The sequence below is a fragment of the Petromyzon marinus genome, chromosome 69 (assembly GCF_048934315.1).
Source record: "Petromyzon marinus isolate PM22_M1 ecotype Great Lakes invasive population chromosome 69, UKy_Petmar_22M1.pri1.0, whole genome shotgun sequence".
In the NCBI taxonomy this organism is placed as follows: domain Eukaryota; kingdom Metazoa; phylum Chordata; class Hyperoartia; order Petromyzontiformes; family Petromyzontidae; genus Petromyzon; species Petromyzon marinus.
The window spans coordinates 5,531,671-5,552,910 of record NC_133735.1 but is presented as its reverse complement, the minus strand read 5'-3'; the positions used below and the strand labels follow the sequence as shown (position 1 = coordinate 5,552,910).

General features: G+C 49.1%; 1 protein-coding gene across 1 annotated transcript in view; it reads right to left on the bottom strand.

Moving 5' to 3' along the window:
* The window catches only part of LOC142906728 (uncharacterized), a 67,468-nt gene extending 48,052 nt beyond the window's left edge, over positions 1-19,416 (bottom strand). Inside the window, exons 1-4 of the mRNA XM_076055116.1 lie at positions 19,196-19,416; positions 17,366-18,121; positions 16,166-16,425; positions 11,670-11,949 (exon numbers count right to left, since the gene is read on the bottom strand). Of these exons, the coding sequence (XP_075911231.1) occupies positions 11,670-11,949; positions 16,166-16,425; positions 17,366-18,121; positions 19,196-19,411 (1,512 nt within the window). The 5' untranslated portion in view covers positions 19,412-19,416. The remainder of the gene's footprint in view (positions 1-11,669; positions 11,950-16,165; positions 16,426-17,365; positions 18,122-19,195) is intronic.
* Between the last annotated feature and the right edge of the window lie 1,824 nt (positions 19,417-21,240).

Sequence of the window (21,240 nt, the reverse complement as noted above, 5' to 3'; positions counted from 1 at the left end):
CCCCCAAAATTCCAAAAAAACACTAAAAAAACCCAAAACCACCCTAAAAAGCCCCAATACCCCAAACAATCTTATAAAATCCCAAAAGTCTCAAAATATCCCTCAAAATACCAAAGAACCCCACTAAAAAACCCAAAACCGCCCAAAAAAAGCCCCAAAACCCCAACAATCCTTAAAAAATCCAAAAAGTCGTAAAAAATCCCCCAAAATTCCAAAGAGCCCCTCCAAAAAACCACCCAAAAATGCCACAAAACCCAAAAAATTCCCCAAAAAAATCCCAAAAGTCGCAAAAAATCCCCCAAAATTCCAAAGAACCCCAACAAAAAACCCCCAAAACCGCCCCAAAAAAGCCGCAAAACACATAAGATCCCAAAAAACCCAAAAGTCGCAAAAAATCCCCCAAAATTCCAAAGAACCCCACCACAAAAACCCCAAAACCGTCCACAAAAACCCCCAAAACCCCAAACAATCCCAAAAAAATCCCAAAAGTCGCAAAAAATCCCCCAAAATTCCAAAGAACCCCAGGAAAAAGCCACCAAAACCACCCCAAAAACCCCCAAAACCCCCATACAATCCCCAAAAAAATCCCAATAGTCACAAAAAATCCACCAAAATTCCAAAGATCCCCACCAAAAAAACCCAAAAAATGCCCCAAAAAAGCCCCAAAACTGCAAAAATCCCCCCAAAATCCCAAAAATCGCTAAAAATCCCCCAAAATTAAAAAACCCAACAAAAAACCCTAAAACCGCCCCAAAAAGCCCAAAAACCCAAACAATCCCAAAAAATCCCAAAAGTCACAAAAATCCCCCAAAATTCCAAAGAACCCACCAAAAAAATCCCCAAAAACAGCCCAAAAAAGCCCCAAAACCCAAACAATCCCAAAAAAATCTCAAAAGTCACTAATAATCCCCCAAAATTCCAAAGAACCCCACCAAAAACCCACAAAACCGCCCAAGAAATGCCAAAAACCCCAACAATCCCCAAAAAAAATCCCAAAAGTTGCAAAAAAATCCCAAAAGTTGCAACTTTTGGGATTCTTGGGATTATTGGAGTTTTGGGGCTTTTTTCGGCGGTTTTGTTGGTTTTTTGGTGGGGTCCTTTGGAATTTGGGGGGATTTTTTGCGACTTTCAGGAATTTTTTATGGGATTGTTGGGGTTTTGGGGCTTTTTTGGGCGATTTGGGCGGGTTTTTGGTGGGGGTCTTTGGAATTTTGGGGGATTTTTTGCGACTTTTGGAATTTTTTTGGGATTGTTGGGGTTTTGGGGCTTTTTTTTGGGCGGTTTTGGTGGGTTTTTTGGTTGGGTTTTTTGGGATTTTGGGGGATTTTTCGCGACTTTTGGTATTTTATTGGGATTGTTTGGGGTTTTGGGACTTTTTTGGGGCGGTTTAGGGGTTTTTTTGGTGTGGTTCTTTGGATTTTTGGGTGATTTTCTGCGACTTTTGGGATTCTTGGAGTTTTGGGGCTTTTTTGGGCGGTTTTGTTGGTTTTTTGGTGGGGTTCTTTGGAATTTGGGGGGATTTTTTGCGACTTTCGGGATTTTTTGGGGATTGTTGGGGTTTTGGGGATTTTTTTAGCAGTTTTGGGGGTTTCTTGGTGGGGCTCTTTGGAATTTTGGGGGATTTTATGCGACTTTTGGGATATTTTTTGGATTGTTGGGGTTTTGGGGCTTTTTTGGGGCAGTTTTGGGGGTTTTCGATGGGTTTTTTTGGAATTTGGGGGATTTTTCGCGACAGATGATATTTTGTTGGGATTGTTTGGGGTTTTGGGGCTTTTTTGGGTGGTTTTGGGGGGTTTTTGGTGTGGTTCTTTGGAATTTTGTGTGATTTTTTGCGACTTTTGGGATTTTTTGGATTGTTGGGGTTTTGGGGCTTTTTTGAGCGGTTTTGCGGGTGTTTTGGTGGGGCTCTTTTGAATTTTGGGGGATTTTATGCCACTTTTGGGATTTTTTTGGGGATTGTTGGGGTTTTGTGGCTTTTTTGGGCAGTTTTGGTGGGTTTTTTGTTGGGGTTTTTAGTGATTTTCGGGGCTTTTTCGCGACTTTTGGTATTTTTTAGGCGATTGTTTGGGGTTTTGGGGCTTTTTTTGGGCGATTTAGGGGGTTTTTGCTGTGGTTCTTTGGAATTTTGGGTGATTTTTTGCGACTTTTGGAATTGTTGGGGTTTTGGGGCTTTTTTGGGTGGTTTTATTGGTTTTTTGGTGTGGTTCTTTGGAATTTTGGGTGATTTTTTGCGACTTTGGGGATTTTTTTGGGATTGGTGGGGTTTTGGGGCTTTTTTTGGGTGGTTTTGGTGGTTTTTTTGGTGGGGTTTTTTGGGATTTTGGGGGAATTTTCGCGACTTTTGGTATTTTATAGGGATTGTTTAGGGTTTTGGGGGTTTTTTTGGGCGGTTTAGGGGGTTTTTTGGTGTGGTTCTTTGGAATTTTTGGTGATTTTTTGCGACTTTTGGGATTCTTGGGATTGTTGGAGTTTTGGGGCTTTTTTGGGCGGTTTTGTTGGTTTTGGTGGGGTCCAATGGAATTTGGAAGGATTTTTTGCGACTTTCAGGATTTTTTATGCGATTGTTGGGGTTTTGGGGCTTTTTTTGGCGATTTTGGGGGTTTTTTGGTGGGGGTCTTTTGAATTTTGGGGGATTTTTTGCGACTTTCGGGATTTTTTGGGGATTGTTGGGGTTTTGGGGCTTTTTTGGAACAGTTTTGGGGGTTTCTTGGTGGGGCTCTTTGGAATTTTGGGGGATTTTATGCGACTTTTGCGATTTTTTTGGGATTGTTGGGGTTTTGTGGCTTTTTTGGGCGGTTTTGGTGGGTTTTTTGTCTGGGTTTTTGGGGATTTTCGGGGATTTTTCGCGACTTTTGGTATTTTTTGGGGATTGTTTGGGGTTTTGGGGCTTTTTTTGGGCGGTTTAGGGGGTTTTTTGGTGTGGTTCTTTGGAATTTTGGGTGATTTTTTGCGACTTTTGGGATTTTTGGGATTGTTGGGGTTTTGGGGCTATTTTGGGCGGTTTTGTTGGTTTTTTGGTGTGGTCCTTTGGAATTTGGGGGGATTTTTTGCGACTTTCAGGATTTTTTATGGGATTGTTGGGGTTTTGGGGCTTTTTTGGGCGATTTTGGGGGTTTTTTAGTGGGGGTCTTTGGAATTTTGGGGGATTTTTTGCGACTTTTGGGATTTTTTTGGATTGTTGGGGTTTTGGGGTTTTTTTGGGGCAGTTTGGGGGGTTTTTTGGTGGGTTTATTTGGAATTTTGGGGAATTTTTTCCGACTTTTGGGATTTTTTTGCGATTGGTGGGGTTTTGGGGTTTTTTTGGGCGGTTTGGGTGGGGTTTTTTTCGTGGGGTAATTGGGGATTTTGGGGGATTTTTCGCGACTTTTGGTATTTTATTGGGATTGTTTGGGGTTCTGGGGCTTTTTGGGGGCGGTTTAGGGGGTTTATTGGTGTGGTTCTTTGGAATTTTGGGTGATTTTTTGCGATGTTTGGGATTCTTGGGATTGTTGGGGATTTGAGGCTTTTTGGACGGTTTTGTTGGTTTTTTGGTGGGGTCCTTTGGAATTTGGGGGGATTTTTTGCGACTTTCAGGATTTTTTATGGGATTGTTGGGGTTTTGGGGCTTTTTTTGGGCGATTTTGGGAGGTTTTGGTGGGGGTCTTTGGAATTTTGGGGGAATTTTTGCGGCTTTCGGGATTTTTTTGGGATTGTTGGGGTTTGGGGGCTTTTTTTTGCAGTTTTGGGGGTTTCTTGGTGGGGCTCTTTGGAATTTTGGGGGATTTTTTGCGACTTTTGGGATTTTGGGGGTTTTTTGGGTGGTTTTGCCCAAAGCCCCAAAACCCCAACAATCCCCAAAAAATCCCAAAAGTCGCAAGAAATCCCCCCAAATTCCAAAGAACCCCACCAAAAAACCCCAAAGCCGCCCCAAAAAAGCACCAAAACCCATAAAATCCCAAAAAATCTCAAAAGTCGTAAAACAATTCCCAAAAATCCCAAAGAACCCCACCAAAAAACCCCCAAAACCACCCAAAAAATGCTCCAAAACCCAAACAATCCCAATATAATCCGAAAAGTCGCAAAAATTCCCCCAAAATTCCAAAGAACCCCACCAAAAAACCCCAAAACCGCCCAAAAAAATCCCCAAAACCCAAACAATCCCAAAAAATCCCAAAAATTCACAAAAAATCCCCCAAAATTCCAAAAAAAACACTAAAAAAACCCCAAAACCACCCTAAAAAGCCCCAATACCCCAAACAATCTTATAAAATCCCAAAAGTCTCAAAATATCCCTCAAAATACCAAAGAACCCCACTAAAAAAAACCCAAAACCGCCCAAAAAAAGCCCCAAAACCCCAACAATCCTTAAAAAATCCAAAAAGTCGTTAAAAAATCCCCCAAAATTCCAAAGAGCCCCTCCAAAAAACCACCCAAAAATGCCACAAAACCCAAAAAATTCCCCCAAAAAATCCCAAAAGTCGCAAAAAATCCCCCAAAATTCCAAAGAACCCCAACAAAAAACCCCCAAAACAGCCCAAAAAAAGCCGCAAAACACATAAGATCCCAAAAAACCCAAAAGTCGCAAAAAATCCCCCAAAATTTCAAAGAACCCCACCACAAAAACCCCAAAACCGTCCACAAAAACCCCCAAAACCCCAAACAATCCCAAAAAATCCCAAAAGTCGCAAAAAATCCCCCAAAATTCCAAAGAACCCCAGGAAAAAGCCACCAAAACCGCCCCCAAAACCCCCAAAACCCCCAATATCACAAAAAAATCCCAATAGTCACGAAAAATCCACCAAAATTCCAAAGATCCCCACCAAAAAAACCCAAAAATGCCCCAAAAAAGCCCCAAAACTGCAAAAATCCCCAAAAAATCCCCAAAGTCGCAAAAAATCCCCCCACAAAACCCAAAAACCGCCCCAAAAAAGCCCAAAACCCCATACAATCCCAAAAAAAGTCCCAAAAGTCGCAGAAAATCTCCCCAAAATTCCAAAGAACCCCACCAAAAAACCCCAAAAACGCCCCCAAAAAGCCCCATAACCCCAAAAATTCCCAAAAAATCCCAAAAATCGCTAAAAATCCCCCAAAATAAAAAACCCAACAAAAAACCCTAAAACCGCCCCAAAAAGCCCAAAAACCCAAACAATCCCAAAAAATCCCAAAAGTCACAAAAAATCCCCCAAAATTCCAAAGAACCCACCAAAAAAATCCCCAAAAACTGCCCAAAAAAGCCCCAAAACCCAAACAATCCCAAAAAAATCTCAAAAGTCGCTAATAATCCCCCAAAATTCCAAAGAACCCCACCAAAAACCCACAAAACCGCCCAAGAAATGCCAAAAACCCCAACAATCCCCAAAAAAAATCCCAAAAGTTGCAAAAAAATCCCAAAAGTTGCAACTTTTGGGATTCTTGGGATTATTGGAGTTTTGGGGCTTTTTTCGGCGGTTTTGTTGGTTTTTTGGTGGGGTCCTTTGGAATTTGGGGGGATTTTTTGCGACTTTCAGGAATTTTTTATGGGATTGTTGGGGTTTTGGGGCTTTTTGGGCGATTTGGGCGGGTTTTTGGTGGGGGTCTTTGGAATTTTGGGGGATTTTTTGCGACTTTCGGAATTGTTTTGGGATTGTTGGGGTTTTGGGGCTTTTTTTTGGGCGGTTTTGGTGGGTTTTTTGGTTGGGTTTTTTGGGATTTTGGGGGATTTTTCGCGACTTTTGGTATTTTATTGGGATTGTTTGGGGTTTTGGGGCTATTTTGGGGCGGTTTAGGGGTTTTTTGGTGTGGTTCTTTGGATTTTTGGGTGATTTTCTGCGACTTTTGGGATTCTTGGGATTGTTGGAGTTTTGGGGCTTTTTTGGGCGGTTTTGTTGGTTTTTTGGTGGGGTTCTTTGGAATTTTGGGGGATTTTTTGCGACTTTTGGGATTTTTTTGGATTGTTGGGGTTTTGGGGTTTTTTGGGGCAGTTTGGGGGGTTTTTTGGTGGGTTTATTTGGAATTTTGGGGAATTTTTTCCGACTTTTGGGATTTTTTTGCGATTGGTGGGGTTTTGGGGTTTTTTTGGGCAGTTTGGGTGGGGTTTTTTTGGTGGGGTAATTGGGGATTTTGGGGGATTTTTCGCGACTTTTGGTATTTTATTGGGATTGTTTGGGGTTCTGGGGCTTTTTTGGGGCGGTTTAGGGGGTTTATTGGTGTGGTTCTTTGGAATTTTGGGTGATTTTTTGCGACGTTTGGGATTCTTGGGATTGTTGGGGATTTGAGGCTTTTTGGACGGTTTTGTTGGTTTTTTGGTGGGGTCCTTTGGAATTTGGGGGGATTTTTTGCGACTTTCAGGATTTTTTATGGGATTGTTGGGGTTTTGGGGCTTTTTTGGGCGATTTTGGGGGGTTTTGGTGGGGGTCTTTGGAATTTTGGGGGAATTTTTGCGGCTTTCGGGATTTTTTTGGGATTGTTGGGGTTTGGGGGCTTTTTTTTTGCAGTTTTGGGGGTTTCTTGGTGGGGCTCTTTGGAATTTTGGGGGATTTTTTGCGACTTTTGGGATTTTGGGGGTTTTTTGGGTGGTTTTGCCCAAAGCCCCAAAACCCCAACAATCCCCAAAAAATCCCAAAAGTCGCAAGAAATCCCCCCAAATTCCAAAGAACCCCACCAAAAAACCCCAAAGCCGCCCCAAAAAAGCACCAAAACCCATAAAATCCCAAAAAATCTCAAAAGTCGTAAAAAAATCCCCAAAAATCCCAAAGAACCCCACCAAAAAAACCCCAAAACCACCCAAAAAATGCTCCAAAACCCAAACAATCCCAATATAATCCGAAAAGTCGCAAAAATTCCCCCAAAATTCCAAAGAACCCCACCAAAAAACCCCAAAACCGCCCAAAAAAATCCCCAAAACCCAAACAATCCCAAAAAATCCCAAAAATTCACAAAAAATCCCCCAAAATTCCAAAAAACACTAAAAAAACCCAAAACCACCCTAAAAAGCCCCAATACCCCAAACAATCTTATAAAATCCCAAAAGTCTCAAAATATCCCTCAAAATACCAAAGAACCCCACTAAAAAAAACCCAAAACCGCCCAAAAAAAGCCCCAAAACCCCAACAATCCTTAAAAAATCCAAAAAGTCGTAAAAAATCCCCCAAAATTCCAAAGAGCCCCTCCAAAAAACCACCCAAAAATGCCACAAAACCCAAAAAATTCCCCAAAAAAATCCCAAAAGTCGCAAAAAATCCCCCAAAATTCCAAAGAACCCCAACAAAAAAACCCCAAAACCGCCCCAAAAAAGCCGCAAAACACATAAGATCCCAAAAAACCCAAAAGTCGCAAAAAATCCCCCAAAATTCCAAAGAACCCCACCACAAAAACCCCAAAACCGTCCACAAAAACCCCCAAAACCCCAAACAATCCCCAAAAAATACCAAAAGTCGCAAAAAATCCCCCAAAATTCCAAAGAACCCCAGGAAAAAGCCACCAAAACCGCCCCAAAAACCCCCAAAACCCCCAATATCACAAAAAAAATCCCAATAGTCACAAAAAATCCACCAAAATTCCAAAGATCCCCACCAAAAAAACCCAAAAAATGCCCCAAAAAAGCCCCAAAACTGCAAAAATCCCCAAAAAATCCCAAAAGTCGCAAAAAATCCCCCCACAAAACCCAAAAACCGCCCCAAAAAAGCCCAAAACCCCATACAATCCCAAAAAAAGTCCCAAAAGTCGCAGAAAATCTCCCCAAAATTCCAAAGAACCCCACCAAAAAACCCCAAAAACGCCCCCAAAAAGCCCCAAAACCCCAAAAATTCCCAAAAAATCCCAAAAATCGCTAAAAATCCCCCAAAATTAAAAAAAACCCAACGAAAAACCCTAAAACCGCCCCAAAAAGCCCAAAAACCCAAACAATCCCAAAAAATCCCAAAAGTCACAAAAAATCCCCCAAAATTCCAAAGAACCCACCAAAAAATCCCCAAAAACAGCCCAAAAAAGCCCCAAAACCCAAACAATCCCAAAAAAATCTCAAAAGTCGCTAATAATCCCCCAAAATTCCAAAGAACCCCACCAAAAACCCACAAAACCGCCCAAGAAATGCCAAAAACCCCAACAATCCCCCAAAAAAATCCCAAAAGTTGCAAAAAAATCCCAAAAGTTGCAACTTTTGGGATTCTTGGGATTATTGGAGTTTTGGGGCTTTTTTCGGCGGTTTTGTTGGTTTTTTGGTGGGGTCCTTTGGAATTTGGGGGGATTTTTTGCGACTTTCAGGAATTTTTTATGGGATTGTTGGGGTTTTGGGGCTTTTTTGGGCGATTTGGGCGGGTTTTTGGTGGGGGTCTTTGGAATTTTGGGGGATTTTTTGCGACTTTCGGAATTTTTTTGGGATTGTTGGGGTTTTGGGGCTTTTTTTGGGCGGTTTACGTGGGTTTTTTGGTTGGGTTTTTTGGGATTTTGGGGGATTTTTCGCGACTTTTGGTATTTTATTGGGATTGTTTGGGGTTTTGGGGCTTTTTTGGGGCGGTTTAGGGGTTTTTTTGGTGTGGTTCTTTGGATTTTTGGGTGATTTTCTGCGACTTTTGGGATTCTTGGGATTGTTGGAGTTTTGGGGCTTTTTTGGGCGGTTTTGTTGGTTTTTTGGTGGGGTTCTTTGGAATTTGGGGGGATTTTTTGCGACTTTCGGGATTTTTTGGGGATTGTTGGGGTTTTGGGGATTTTTTTTAGCAGTTTTGGGGGTTTCTTGGTGGAGCTCTTTGGAATTTTGGGGGATTTTATGCGACTTTTGGGATATTTTTTGGATTGTTGGGGTTTTGGGGCTTTTTTGGGGCAGTTTTGGGGGTTTTCGATGGGGTTTTTTGGAATTTGGGGGATTTTTCGCGACAGATGGTATTTTGTTGGGATTGTTTGGGGTTTTGGGGCTTTTTTGGGTGGTTTTGGGGGGTTTTTGGTGTGGTTCTTTGGAATTTTGTGTGATTTTTTGCGACTTTTGGGATTTTTTGGATTGTTGGGGTTTTGGGGTTTTTTTGAGCGGTTTTGTTGGTTTTTTTGTGGGGTTCTTTGGAAGTTTGGGGGATTTTTTGCGACTTTTGGGATTTTTTGGGGATTGTTGGGGTTTTGGGGCTTTTTTTGAGCGGTTTTGCGGGTGTTTTGGTGGGGCTCTTTTGAATTTTGGGGGATTTTATGCCACTTTTGGGATTTTTTTGGGGATTGTTGGGGTTTTGTGGCTTTTTTGGGCAGTTTTGGTGGGTTTTTTGTTGGGGTTTTAGGGATTTTCGGGGATTTTTCGCGACTTTTGGTATTTTTTAGGCGATTGTTTGGGGTTTTGGGGCTTTTTTTGGGCGATTTAGGGGGTTTTTGCTGTGGTTCTTTGGAATTTTGGGTGTTTTTTTGCGACTTTTGGAATTGTTGGGGTTTTGGGGCTTTTTTGGGTGGTTTTATTGGTTTTTTGGTGTGGTTCTTTGGAATTTTGGGTGATTTTTTGCGACTTTGGGGATTTTTTTGGGATTGGTGGGGTTTTGGGGCTTTTTTTGGGTGGTTTTGGTGGTTTTTTTGGTGGGGTTTTTTGGGATTTTGGGGGAATTTTCGCGACTTTTGGTATTTTATAGGGATTGTTTAGGGTTTTGGGGGGTTTTTTGGGCGGTTTAGGGGGTTTTTTGGTGTGGTTCTTTGGAATTTTTGGTGATTTTTTGCGACTTTTGGGATTCTTGGGATTGTTGGAGTTTTGGGGCTTTTTTGGGCGGTTTTGTTGGTTTTTTGGTGGGGTCCTATGGAATTTGGAAGGATTTTTTGCGACTTTCAGGATTTTTTATGGGATTGTTGGGGTTTTGGGGCTTTTTTTGGCGATTTTGGGGGTTTTTTTGGTGGGGGTCTTTTGAATTTTGGGGGATTTTTTGCGACTTTCGGGATTTTTTGGGGATTGTTGGGGTTTTGGGGCTTTTTTGGAACAGTTTTGGGGGTTTCTTGGTGGGGCTCTTTGGAATTTTGGGGGATTTTATGCGACTTTTGGGATTTTTTGGGATTGTTGGGGTTTTGTGGCTTTTTTGGGCAGTTTTGGTGGGTTTTTTGTCTGGGTTTTTGGGGATTTTCGGGGATTTTTCGCGACTTTTGGTATTTTTTGGGGATTGTTTGGGGTTTTGGGGCTTTTTATGGGCGGTTTAGGGGGTTTTTTGGTGTGGTTCTTTGGAATTTTGGGTGATTTTTTTGCGACTTTTGGGATTTTTGCGATTGTTGGGGTTTTGGGGCTATTTTGGGCGGTTTTGTTGGTTTTTTGGTGTGGTCCTTTGGAATTTGGGGGGATTTTTTGCGACTTTCAGGATTTTTATGGGATTGTTGGGGTTTTGGGGCTTTTTTGGGCGATTTTGGGGGTTTTTTAGTGGGGGTCTTTGGAATTTTGGGGGATTTTTTGCGACTTTTGGGATTTTTTTGGATTGTTGGGGTTTTGGGGGTTTTTTGGGGCAGTTTGGGGGGTTTTTTGGTGGGTTTATTTGGAATTTTGGGGAATTTTTTCCGACTTTTGGGATTTTTTTGCGATTGGTGGGGTTTTGGGGTTTTTTTGGGCGGTTTGGGTGGGGTTTTTTTGGTGGGGTAATTGGGGATTTTGGGGGATTTTTCGCGACTTTTGGTATTTTATTGGGATTGTTTGGGGTTCTGGGGCTTTTTTGGGGCGGTTTAGGGGGTTTATTGGTGTGGTTCTTTGGAATTTTGGGTGATTTTTTGCGACGTTTGGGATTCTTGGGATTGTTGGGGATTTGAGGCTTTTTGGACGGTTTTGTTGGTTTTTTGGTGGGGTCCTTTGGAATTTGGGGGGATTTTTTGCGACTTTCAGGATTTTTTATGGGATTGTTGGGGTTTTGGGGCTTTTTTTGGGCGATTTTGGGGGGTTTTGGTGGGGGTCTTTGGAATTTTGGGGGAATTTTTGCGGCTTTCGGGATTTTTTGGGGATTGTTGGGGTTTGGGGGCTTTTTTTTGCAGTTTTGGGGGTTTCTTGGTGGGGCTCTTTGGAATTTTGGGGGATTTTTTGCGACTTTTGGGATTTTGGGGGTTTTTTGGGTGGTTTTGCCCAAAGCCCCAAAACCCCATAAAATTCCAAAAAATCTCAAAAGTCGCAAAAAATCCCCCAAAATTCCAAAGAACCCCACCAAAAACAAACCAAAACCGCCCAAAAAAGCCCCAAAACCCCAAAAAATCTCAAAAGTCGCTAATAATCCCCCAAAATTCCAAAGAACCCCACCAAAAAACCACCAAAACCGCCCAAAAAAGCCTCAAAACCCCAAAAATCTCAAAAGTCGCAAAAAATCCCCCAAAATTCCAAAGAACCCCACCAAAAAACCACCAAAACCGCCCAAAAAAGCCTCAAAACCCTAAAAAATCTCAAGAGTCGCAAAAAATCCCCCAAAATTCCAAAGAACCCCACCAAAAAAATCCAAAACCGCCCCAAAAAAGTCCCAAAACCCCAACACTGCCCAAAAAATCCCAAAAGTCGCAAAAAATCCCCCAAAATTCCAAAGACCCCCACCAACAAACCCCCAAAACCACCCCAAAAAAGCCCCAAAACCCCACCAAACCCAAAAAAATCCCAAAAGTCGCCAAAAATCCCCCAAAATTCCAAAAAAACCCACTAAAAAACCCCCAAAACCGCCCCAAAAATCACCCCCCCCCCGCCTCCCTCCCCCCTCCCTCCCCCCCCCCCACCACCACCACCACCACCACCCAACCAGTACCTCGGGCAGCTCGGGATCCCTCCACTGTGGATCCTTTCTCAGCGACTCCTCGGAGTGGGTCCTGCGTCGAGCTCGCTCCCGGGGTCCCGCGCCCCCCGGCGGGGGTCCCGCGCCCCCCGGCGGGGGCCGGCCGCTCCCCAGGGGTCCGCCGGGGGCCCCCACGCGGTCGAGCGATTGAAGGCTGCCCCGCTCGGGCTCAGCGAGGGGGGCGAGCGAGGGTCGCGCGATGCGCTCGCACAGCAACTCCTCCTCTATGGGGTCATCATAGCGCCTGCTGCTGCTGGTGGCGGCGGTGGTGGCGGTGGTGGCGGTGGTGGTGGTGGCACGTGACGCGCACACACACACGTGACGTGCACACACACACGTGACGCACACACACACACGTGACGCACACACACACGTGACGCACACACACACGTGACGCGCACACACGTGACGCACACACACACACGTGACGCACACACGCGTGACGCACACACACACGTGACGCGCACACACACACGTGACGCGCACACACACACGTGACGCACACACACACACGTGACGCGCACACACACACGTGACGCACACACACACGTGATGCGCACACACACACGTGACGCGCACACACACACGTGACGCGCACACACACACGTGACGCACACACACGTGACGCACACACACACACGTGACGCGCACACACGTGGGGGTATGGTGGTGGTGGGGGGGGGGGGTTGGTGCCAGGCTAGGTGCACGTTGAGGCCGCCACGTGAAGTGTCGAACGCCCGCTGGCAGGAGGTCACGGGGCAGACCCAGGTGCCACGGGTCGACTGATTGAGATGACTGAGATGACTGGCTGATGCACCACCTGTGCCCCTTATACTGTGCCAACCTGCTGTGCTTTAGCCACCCGGCGCTCCGCTCGTTGTTGTGAGCGTCGCTCCTCCGTCCTCCGTTGTTGTTGGAGGGCGACTGCCTCCAACTGCCCAGTAGCGTCCTTCACGAGCCTCCTCCACAGAGGCCGATCTTGACGCCGCTGGTACCGGTCATCGGCAAGTCCACTCAGCTCCACGTCCTCCTGTACCACATCACTCCATCTCTCCTCTAGCCCGTGCTGCACCCGTTTAGCTTCCTCTATCCGGATGAACGGAAGCTGTTTAGGCATGCGGTGGCTGGGCATGCGGGCTACATGACCCAGCCATCGCAGCCTTGCCTGCCGGAGGGGCTCACCGATGGGACCTTGCCCAGATCTTTCAAGGATTTGTGAGCTCCGCACACAATCCAGTCTGGTTAAACTCAGGATGGATCGTAGGCAGGCCAGCTTAAATGTTTCTAACCGGCGAAGATGTTCCATTAGGGGGGTCCACGTTTCGCAAGCGTAGAGAAGGGAGCGAATGACCGTGGCCGAGAAGACCTGAAGCTTAGTGCGGAGCAACAGACCAGGTAGCTTCCACACAGCGTTACGCAACCGACGAAAAGATATTGCCGCTAGACTGATTCGGAGTGAGACCTCTGCTGTTAAACTGGAGACAGTCATAAGCACACTGCCCAGGTATGGGAAATTCTCCACTCTCTCCACAACTGCCCCATCACCGATTGGGAGTTGTGCGGGTGGAGTGTCCGATGATACAAAATACCCAGGCAGGTGATTAGTTTTGGTGGGGCTGATGGTAAGGCCCTATCTCTTAGTGACACGCTCCAGTCTCAGCAGCAGCGTCTCCAACTCCTCTGAGTGAGCAGCAATTTCCAGATCATCGGCATACATAACGTGGTTGAGCAATAGGGAGTCATCCGTTGACCGCACCCGGGCATCGATCAGCCTCCCATTATATCTGTACCATATGGAGATTCCCCCGGTACAACTATTGAAGGTTTCACGAACTACGTGGTCGAAGTAGATGTTAAATAATGTGGGAGCCAGAGGACATCCCTGTCGCATCCCAAGGTGTACAGGGAATGGCTCTGACTCCCGGCCACGTAGTTTTACCCAGGCCCGCTCACCATCATGCAGGTCCTTAATGATCGTGAGCAGAGGGTCAGGGACTCCAAAAGCACGAAGAACAACCCAGAGCCCAGGCCTACTGATGGTTATCATAGGCCTTGACCAGGTCAATAAAGCAGAGATGTAGGTCTTGTGGGAATTCCCTACACCTCTGCTGTAGCAGATGGACAGAAAATATGGCATCTGTGCAGGACTGCCCTTTCCTGAAACCGCATTGGGGTTCCGCAAGCCCCTCCTCAGCGTGCCTAGCAAGGCGATGTTGAATAATCCTTGCCAGGACCTTTCCCGGCAGACTGAGGAGTGAGATGCCCCTGTAGTTGTTACAGTCTGTGCGGTCCCCCTTCTTAAAGAAGGAGACCACCTGGGCATCATTCCAATCCTGTGGAACCCGTCCAATGGTCCAGACTGTTGTTATGATGTCATGTAGGGTAGTCTGTGCACAAGCGCCACCCTACCTAACCATTTTTCTTGGTAGATCATCTCTGCCCAGTGCCTTTTCTGTTCTCAGACTCCGGATCGTCTTCAGTACTTCCTCAGCAGATGGCACCTTAGCCAGCCACTCACAGGGGGTGACTTCGTTTTCACAGAAATGCTCAGCAAATCTGCAAACCTCTTCCTGGGGGTCGGAGATTGGATAACCGTTTTTTTCCCCTAATGATGGTAATAGGTGTGGCACTGCAGGTTAGTTTTTTGATGCAGTTAAAAAGCTATTTGTCATCGCGGGCCATTGGGGCAGACTCCATCTCCTCAGCAACCCGCGACCACCACCCATCCTTGCAGCGCCTCATGGCTCTCCGAACCTCCGAGCGAAGGCTGCGGTAAGTCTCCTCATTATCCAACGTGGGATTCTGTAGCCGATGACAGTGGGCCTGTCGCTTTTTCTCTGCCAGCCTGAACACCTCCTCTGTCAGCCAGGGCCTCTAGGGAGGTCTGGACTGTGTATCCAAAGTAGCCATTGCAGCTGCATGAGCGACAGTCCTAAACCTCGCCCATTTACCCTCGACATCAGGAGGAGGGGGGACGATTGCCAACCCCAGCCATAAGCGATGATGAAATTCTTGCTTGCAACTTTCATTTGATAACTGAGACCAGGCCAGTTTAGGTTGGAATGGGGTCCTGGGTGTACACCCACCACCGGAGTGTAAGAATGGCAGGTGCATCTTACAGATGACAAGTCGATGGTCAGTCGACAAATCAGCTCCACGGCAGGTCCTGGTGTCAAGGACGTGGGCCCGCATCCACTGGTCCGTCACTATGTAGTCCAGCAGATGTTCTTGCTTGAACCCGGCATGCATTCATGATGTTGTGTGGATGCGCCGATGCCGGAATAGCGTGTTGGTAATTACAAGCCCATGGGCTGCACAAAAATCTAGCAGCCTCCTGCCGTTGTTAATGAGCTGATCTGGCCCATGCCTTCCAATGACTCCAGACCAGGTTCCAGCATCATGACCAACTCGGTCATTGAAGTCACCTAACAAGATGACTCTACCCCGAGGGGCCCCTTTAGTTAGCACCTGTGACAGGAGGTCATAGAAGGCATCTGACTCATCGGCCTTGCCTGCATCCCTCCACAGATGTTCATCTTCGGAGGGGGCATAAGTAACCACGACCACCACTCCTCGCCTCCGGTTGATGGGAAGGCGAGCCCAAAGTAGCCTGGGGCTTACAGCTTCCCACACCTCAACGCCACGTTCCCACGCCCCCTTCATTATTTTGTTCAGAAGAAGAGCCACTCCCTGTTGTTTGACACTCTGCTGCCCCGAGTAGAGGACTGTCCACCACTCATGGTGGCAGGAGATCCAGGCGGTACCGGTCCAGCTCCCGACAGAGGAGTGGCAGCCTCTCCTCCCCAGTGAGCGTTTGAACATTCCACGTGGCCACACGAACTGGCTTTTTGTTGTTTCTGGAGTAGCCCCGAGGGTAGAGATTCAATCTCCTGGCTTTGCCAATTGGGGTTTGGCCATGAGACGTCATAGACGCCTGTCCCCCCGGGGCCTCCGGCACAAGCTTGTTAAGTTATTTATATCGTAGTTTTGTGGTAATTAATTTAAAGGTGGAGGGGTTACCAGCTACTCGTACCCGGCCGCTGTGGTGGTCACAGATGCCATGAGGGGAATGGTCAATCTAAGTTGACCCTCCCCCCCACGGCACTGCCCACCACAGCATTGCCATACACACGTGTACACACACACATACACACAACGCACGTGTACACGTGTACACACGTATACACACACACGTATACACACACACACGCGTGTACACACACACACGCGTGTACACACACACGCGTGTACACACACACATACACACACACGTGTACACACACACGTACACACACACGCGTGCACACACATACACACACACACACACACGTGTACACACACACATACACACACACACACGTGTACACACACACATACACACACACACACGTGTACACACACACGTACACACACACACACGCGTGTACATACACACACACATACACACACACACACACGCGCGCACTCACCTCCCCCCGGCCATCCGATTGGCTCCCCGGTGAGGCGCCGCGCAGCCCCGGTGCCGCGTGGGCCCCGTGACGTCACGGCCGTCGACGTCGCCGTGACGACTGCCGCCGACGTCACAGCAGTCGTCGCCGACGTCACAGCCGACGTCACAGTCGTCGTCGCAGTCGTCGTCGCTACGGCGATCGTCCTCGAGGCCGTAGGGCTCGGCCTGGAAGCGCTCGGGCTGGGAGCAGCGGTGGCCTGGCGCGTGGGCGGGGCGCCGCTGATGGGGGTGGGGGGGTGTGGGGGGTAGTGGGGGGTAGTGGGGGGGGTGGGGGGTGGGGGTAGTGGGGGGGGTGGGGGGTGGGGGTAGTGGTGGGGGTGGGGGGGACAGTAACCACATTTTCAGACCTCTAGCCATTGTTGAACATCGTTAGAATTCGCGACGCTCACCGCTCCCATTTCAGCTACTCACCAAACGCTCGCTCACCCCACTCACTCACCCACTCACCCCACTCACTCACCCACTCACCCCACTCACTCCCCCACTCACCCACTCACCCACTCACTCACTCACCCCCTCACCCACCCACCCACTCACCCACTCACTCACTCACCCACCAACGCATTCACTCACCCACCCATTCACTCACCCACCCACTCACCCACTCACTCACCCACTCACCCACTCACTCACTCACCCCCTCACCCACCCACTCACCCACTCACTCACTCACTCACCCACCAACGCATTCACTCACCCACCCATTCACTCACCCACCTACTCACTCACCCACTCAACCAGTCACCCACCCACTCATCCACTCACCCACTCACCCACCCACCCACTCACTCACTCACCCACCCATTCACTCACCCACTCACTCACCCACCCACTCACTCACCCACCCACCCACCCACTCACTCATTCACCCACTCACTCACTCACTCACCAACCCACCCACTCACTCACTCACCAACCCACCCACTCATCCACTCACCCACTCACCCACCCACCCACCCACTCACTCACTCACCCACCCATTCACTCACCCACTCACTCACTCACTCACCAACCCACCCACTCACCCACTCAACCACTCACCCACCCACCCACACACCCACTCACCCACCCACCCACTCACCCACTCACTCACCCACTCAACCACTCACTCACCCACCCACCCACTCACCCACCCACCCACCCATCCACCACTACTCACCACTTCCCACTCTGCCTCCTCCTCTTCCTCCGTTCCTCGTCGCTTAGTGGGTGGACCTCCGGGGATGCCCATGGGTGGTTGTGGTTGTTGTTGTGGTTGTTGTTGTGGTTGTTGTTGTGGTTGTTGTTGTTGTTGTAGTTGTTGTGGGGAGAGGCTCCGGTACCTCTCAGCCGCGTGGAGCCCCCTGGCCAAACTGCCATAGGAGCCACCCACCACCTCACCATAGGAGCCACCACCAACACCACCACCAACACCACCAACACCACCACCACCACCTTTCCAGCTTCCACCACCACCACCACCACCACCACCTCCTCTCCAGGTTCCACTACCAAACCCACCACCACCACCACCATTCCAGCTACCACCACCACCACGAGGCCGCTCTAGCGAGTAGGAGGTGGTGGAGTAGGGGGTGGAGGTGGAGTAGGGGTCCATGGTGGAGTAGGGGGTGGTGGAGTAGGGGGTGGTGGAGTAGGGGGTGGTGGAGTAGGAGGTGGTGGAGTAGGGGGTGGTGGAGTAGGGGGTGGTGGAGTAGGAGGTGGTGGTGGAGTAGGGGGAGGTGTTGGTGGAGTAGGAGGTGGTGGAGGTGGTGGAGGTGGTGGAGGTGGTGGTGGAGGTGGAAGGTTCCACGATGGGGTTCGCTCCACCAGAGTTGGGCCCCGGTGGCCAGCCCAGGGGCAGCCCCTGCGGGCCCAGCGCCACGGGCACCTGGCGAACCGTGCGGGTGGTCACCGTCTTGATCACCCTCCTCACCTGGTGAGGGTGAGGAGGGAGAGAGGGGGGGGGGAGGGTGGGGTGAGCGTGAGAGAGGCGAGGTCGGGGTTGAGAGTTCGCGGGGTCAGGGTGGAGAGTTTGCGGGGTCAGGGTTGAGAGTTCGTGGGATCAGGGTGGAGAGTTCACGGGGTCAGGGTTGAGACTTCGTGGGGTCAGGGTTGAGAGTTCACAGGGTAAGGGTGGAGAGTTCGTGGGGTCAGGATTGAGAGTTCACAGGGTCAGGGTTGAGAGTTCGTGGGATCAGGGTTGAGAGTTTTTGGGGTCAGGGTTGAGAGTTCTTGGGTCAGGGTTGAGAGTTTTTGGGTTCAGGGTTGAGAGTTCACAGGGTCAGGGTTGAGAGTTTCACGGGTTCAGAGTGGAGAGTTTGTGGGCTCAGGGTTGAGAGTTCACGGGGTAAGGGTTGAGAGTTTTTGGGGTCAGGGTGGAGAGTTCGCGGGGCCAGGGTGGAGAGTTCACGGGGTCAGGATTGACAGTTCACGGGGTCAGGGTTGAGAGTTCGCGGGGTCAGAATGGAGAGTTTGTGGGGTCAGGGTTGAGAGTTCACGGGGTCAGGGTTGAGAGTTTTTGGGGTCACGGTTGAGAGTTCACGGGGTCAGCGTTGAGAGTTTTTGGGTTCAGGGTTGAGAGTTCACAGGGTCAGGGTTGAGAGTTTGCGGGGTCAGAGTGGAGAGTTTGTGGGGTCAGGGTTGAGAGTTCACGGGGTCAGGGTTGAGAGTTTTTGGGGTCAGGGTTGAGAGTTCACGGGGTCAGGGTTGAGAGTTTTTGCGGTCAGGGTTGAGAGTTTTTGTGGTCAGGGTGGCGAGTTCGCAGGGTCAGAGTGGAGAGTTTGTGGGGTCAGGGTTGAGAGTTCACGGGGTCAGGGTTGAGAGTTTTTGCGGTCAGGGTTGAGAGTTTTTGTGGTCAGGGTGGCGAGTTCGCAGGGTCACAGTGGAGAGTTTGTGGGGTCACGGTTGAGAGTTCACGGGGTCAGCGTTGAGAGTTTTTGCTGGTCAGGGTTGAGAGTTCACGGGGTCAGCGTGTGCGTGCGCAGCGTGATGGTGGATCGGGCGGTGCCTTGGTCTCGGTGCGCCGGGTGGTCCCGTCGGGCGAGGTGACCACGGAGACCGAGGAGAGGGTCGGAGAGCCACCATCACCATCACCACCACCATCACCACCATCACCATCACCACCATCATCACCATCATCACCACCACCACCACCACCACGCTGCTCCACTGTCACGGTCCGTTCCTCCATCAGCCCGGCCAGCGGATCTTCCACCACCATCATGGTGCTGCCCTGGGCGGTCACGTGGGAGGGGGGGGGGGGGGGGGGGGAGGAGGTCACGTGGGGGTCACGTGGGGGGGGGGGGAGAGGTCACGTGGGGGTCACGTGGGGGGTTAACGTGGGGGTCACGTAGAGGTAACGTGATGGTAACGTAGGGTAGTGATAGGGGTAGTGATAGGGGGTAGTGATAGGGGGTAGTGATAGGGGGTAGTGATAGTGGTAGTGACAGGGGTAGTGATAGTGATAGGGGGTAGTGATAGGGGGTAGTGATAGGGGGTAGAAATAGAGGGTAGTGATAGGGGGTAGTGATAGGGGGTAGTGATAGGGGATAGTAATAGGGGGTAGTGGTAGGGGTAGTGGTAGGGGGTAGTGGTAGGGGTAGTAAAAGGAGGTAGTGGTAGGGGTAGTGGTAGGGGGTAGTGATAGGGGGTAGTGATAGGGGGTAGTGATAGGAGTAGTGATAGGGGTAGTGGTAGGGAGTAGTGATAGGGGTAGTGATAGGGGGTAGTGATAGGGGGTAGTGATAGGGGGTAGTAATAGGGGGTAGTGGTAGGGGTAGTGGTAGGGGGTAGTGGTAGGGGTAGTAAAAGGGGGTAGTGGTAGTGGTAGGGGGTAGTGATAGGGGGTAGTGATAGGGGGTAGTGATAGGAGTAGTGATAGGGGTAGTGGTAGGGGGTAGTGATAGGGGTAGTGATAGGGGGTAGTGATAGGGGGTAGTGATAGGGGGTAGTGATAGGGGTAGTGATAGGGGGTAGTGATAGGGGTAGTGGTAGGGGTAGTGATAGTGATAGGGGGTAGTGATAGGGGTAGTGATAGGGGGTAGTGATAGGGGTAGTGATAGGGGGTAGTGATGGGGGTAGTGATAAGGGGTAGTGACAGGGGTAGTGATAGGGGGTAGTGATAGGGGTAGTGATAGGGGTAGTGATAGGGGTAGTGATAGGGGGTAGTGATAGGGGGTAGTGATAGGGGTAGTGATAGGGGGTAGTGATGGGGGTAGTGATAGGCGTAGTGATAGTGATAGGGGTAGTGATAGGGGGTAGTGATAGGGGTAGTGATAGGGGTAGTGATAGGGGGTAGTGATAGGGGTAGTGATAGGGGTAGTGATAGGGGTAGTGATAGGGGGTAGTGATAGGGGTAGTGATAGGGGTAGTGATAGGGGTAGTGATAGGGGTAGTGATAGGGGTAGTGATAGGGGCAGTGATAGGGGGTAGTGATGGGGGAAGTGATAGGGGTAGTGATAGGGGCAGTGATAGGGGGTAGTGATAGGGGTAGTGATAGGGGGTAGTTATAGGGGTAGTGATAGGGGGTAGTGATAGGGGTAGTAATAAGGGGTAGTGACAGGGGTAGTGATAGGGGGTAGTGATAGGGGTAGTGATAGGGGTAGTGATAGGGGTAGTGATAGGGGGTAGTGATAGGGGATAGTGATAGGGGTAGTGATAGGGGGTAGTGATGGGGGTAGTGATAGGGGTAGTGATAGTGATAGGGGTAGTGATAGGGGGTAGTGATAGGGGTAGTGATAGGGGTAGTGATAGGGGGTAGTGATAGGGGTAGTGATAGGGTAGTGATAGGGGTAGTGATAGGGGGTAGTGATAGGGGTAGTGATAGGGGTAGTGATAGGGGTAGTGATAGGGGTAGTGATAGGGGTAGTGATAGGGGTAGTGATAGGGGCAGTGATGGGGGTAGTGATGGGGGTAGTGATAGGGGTAGTGATAGGGGCAGTGATAGGGGGTAGTGATAGGGGTAGTGATAGGGGGTAGTTATAGGGGTAGTGATAGGGGGTAGTGATAGGGGTAGTGATAGGGGTAGTGATAGGGGGTAGTGATAGGGGTAGT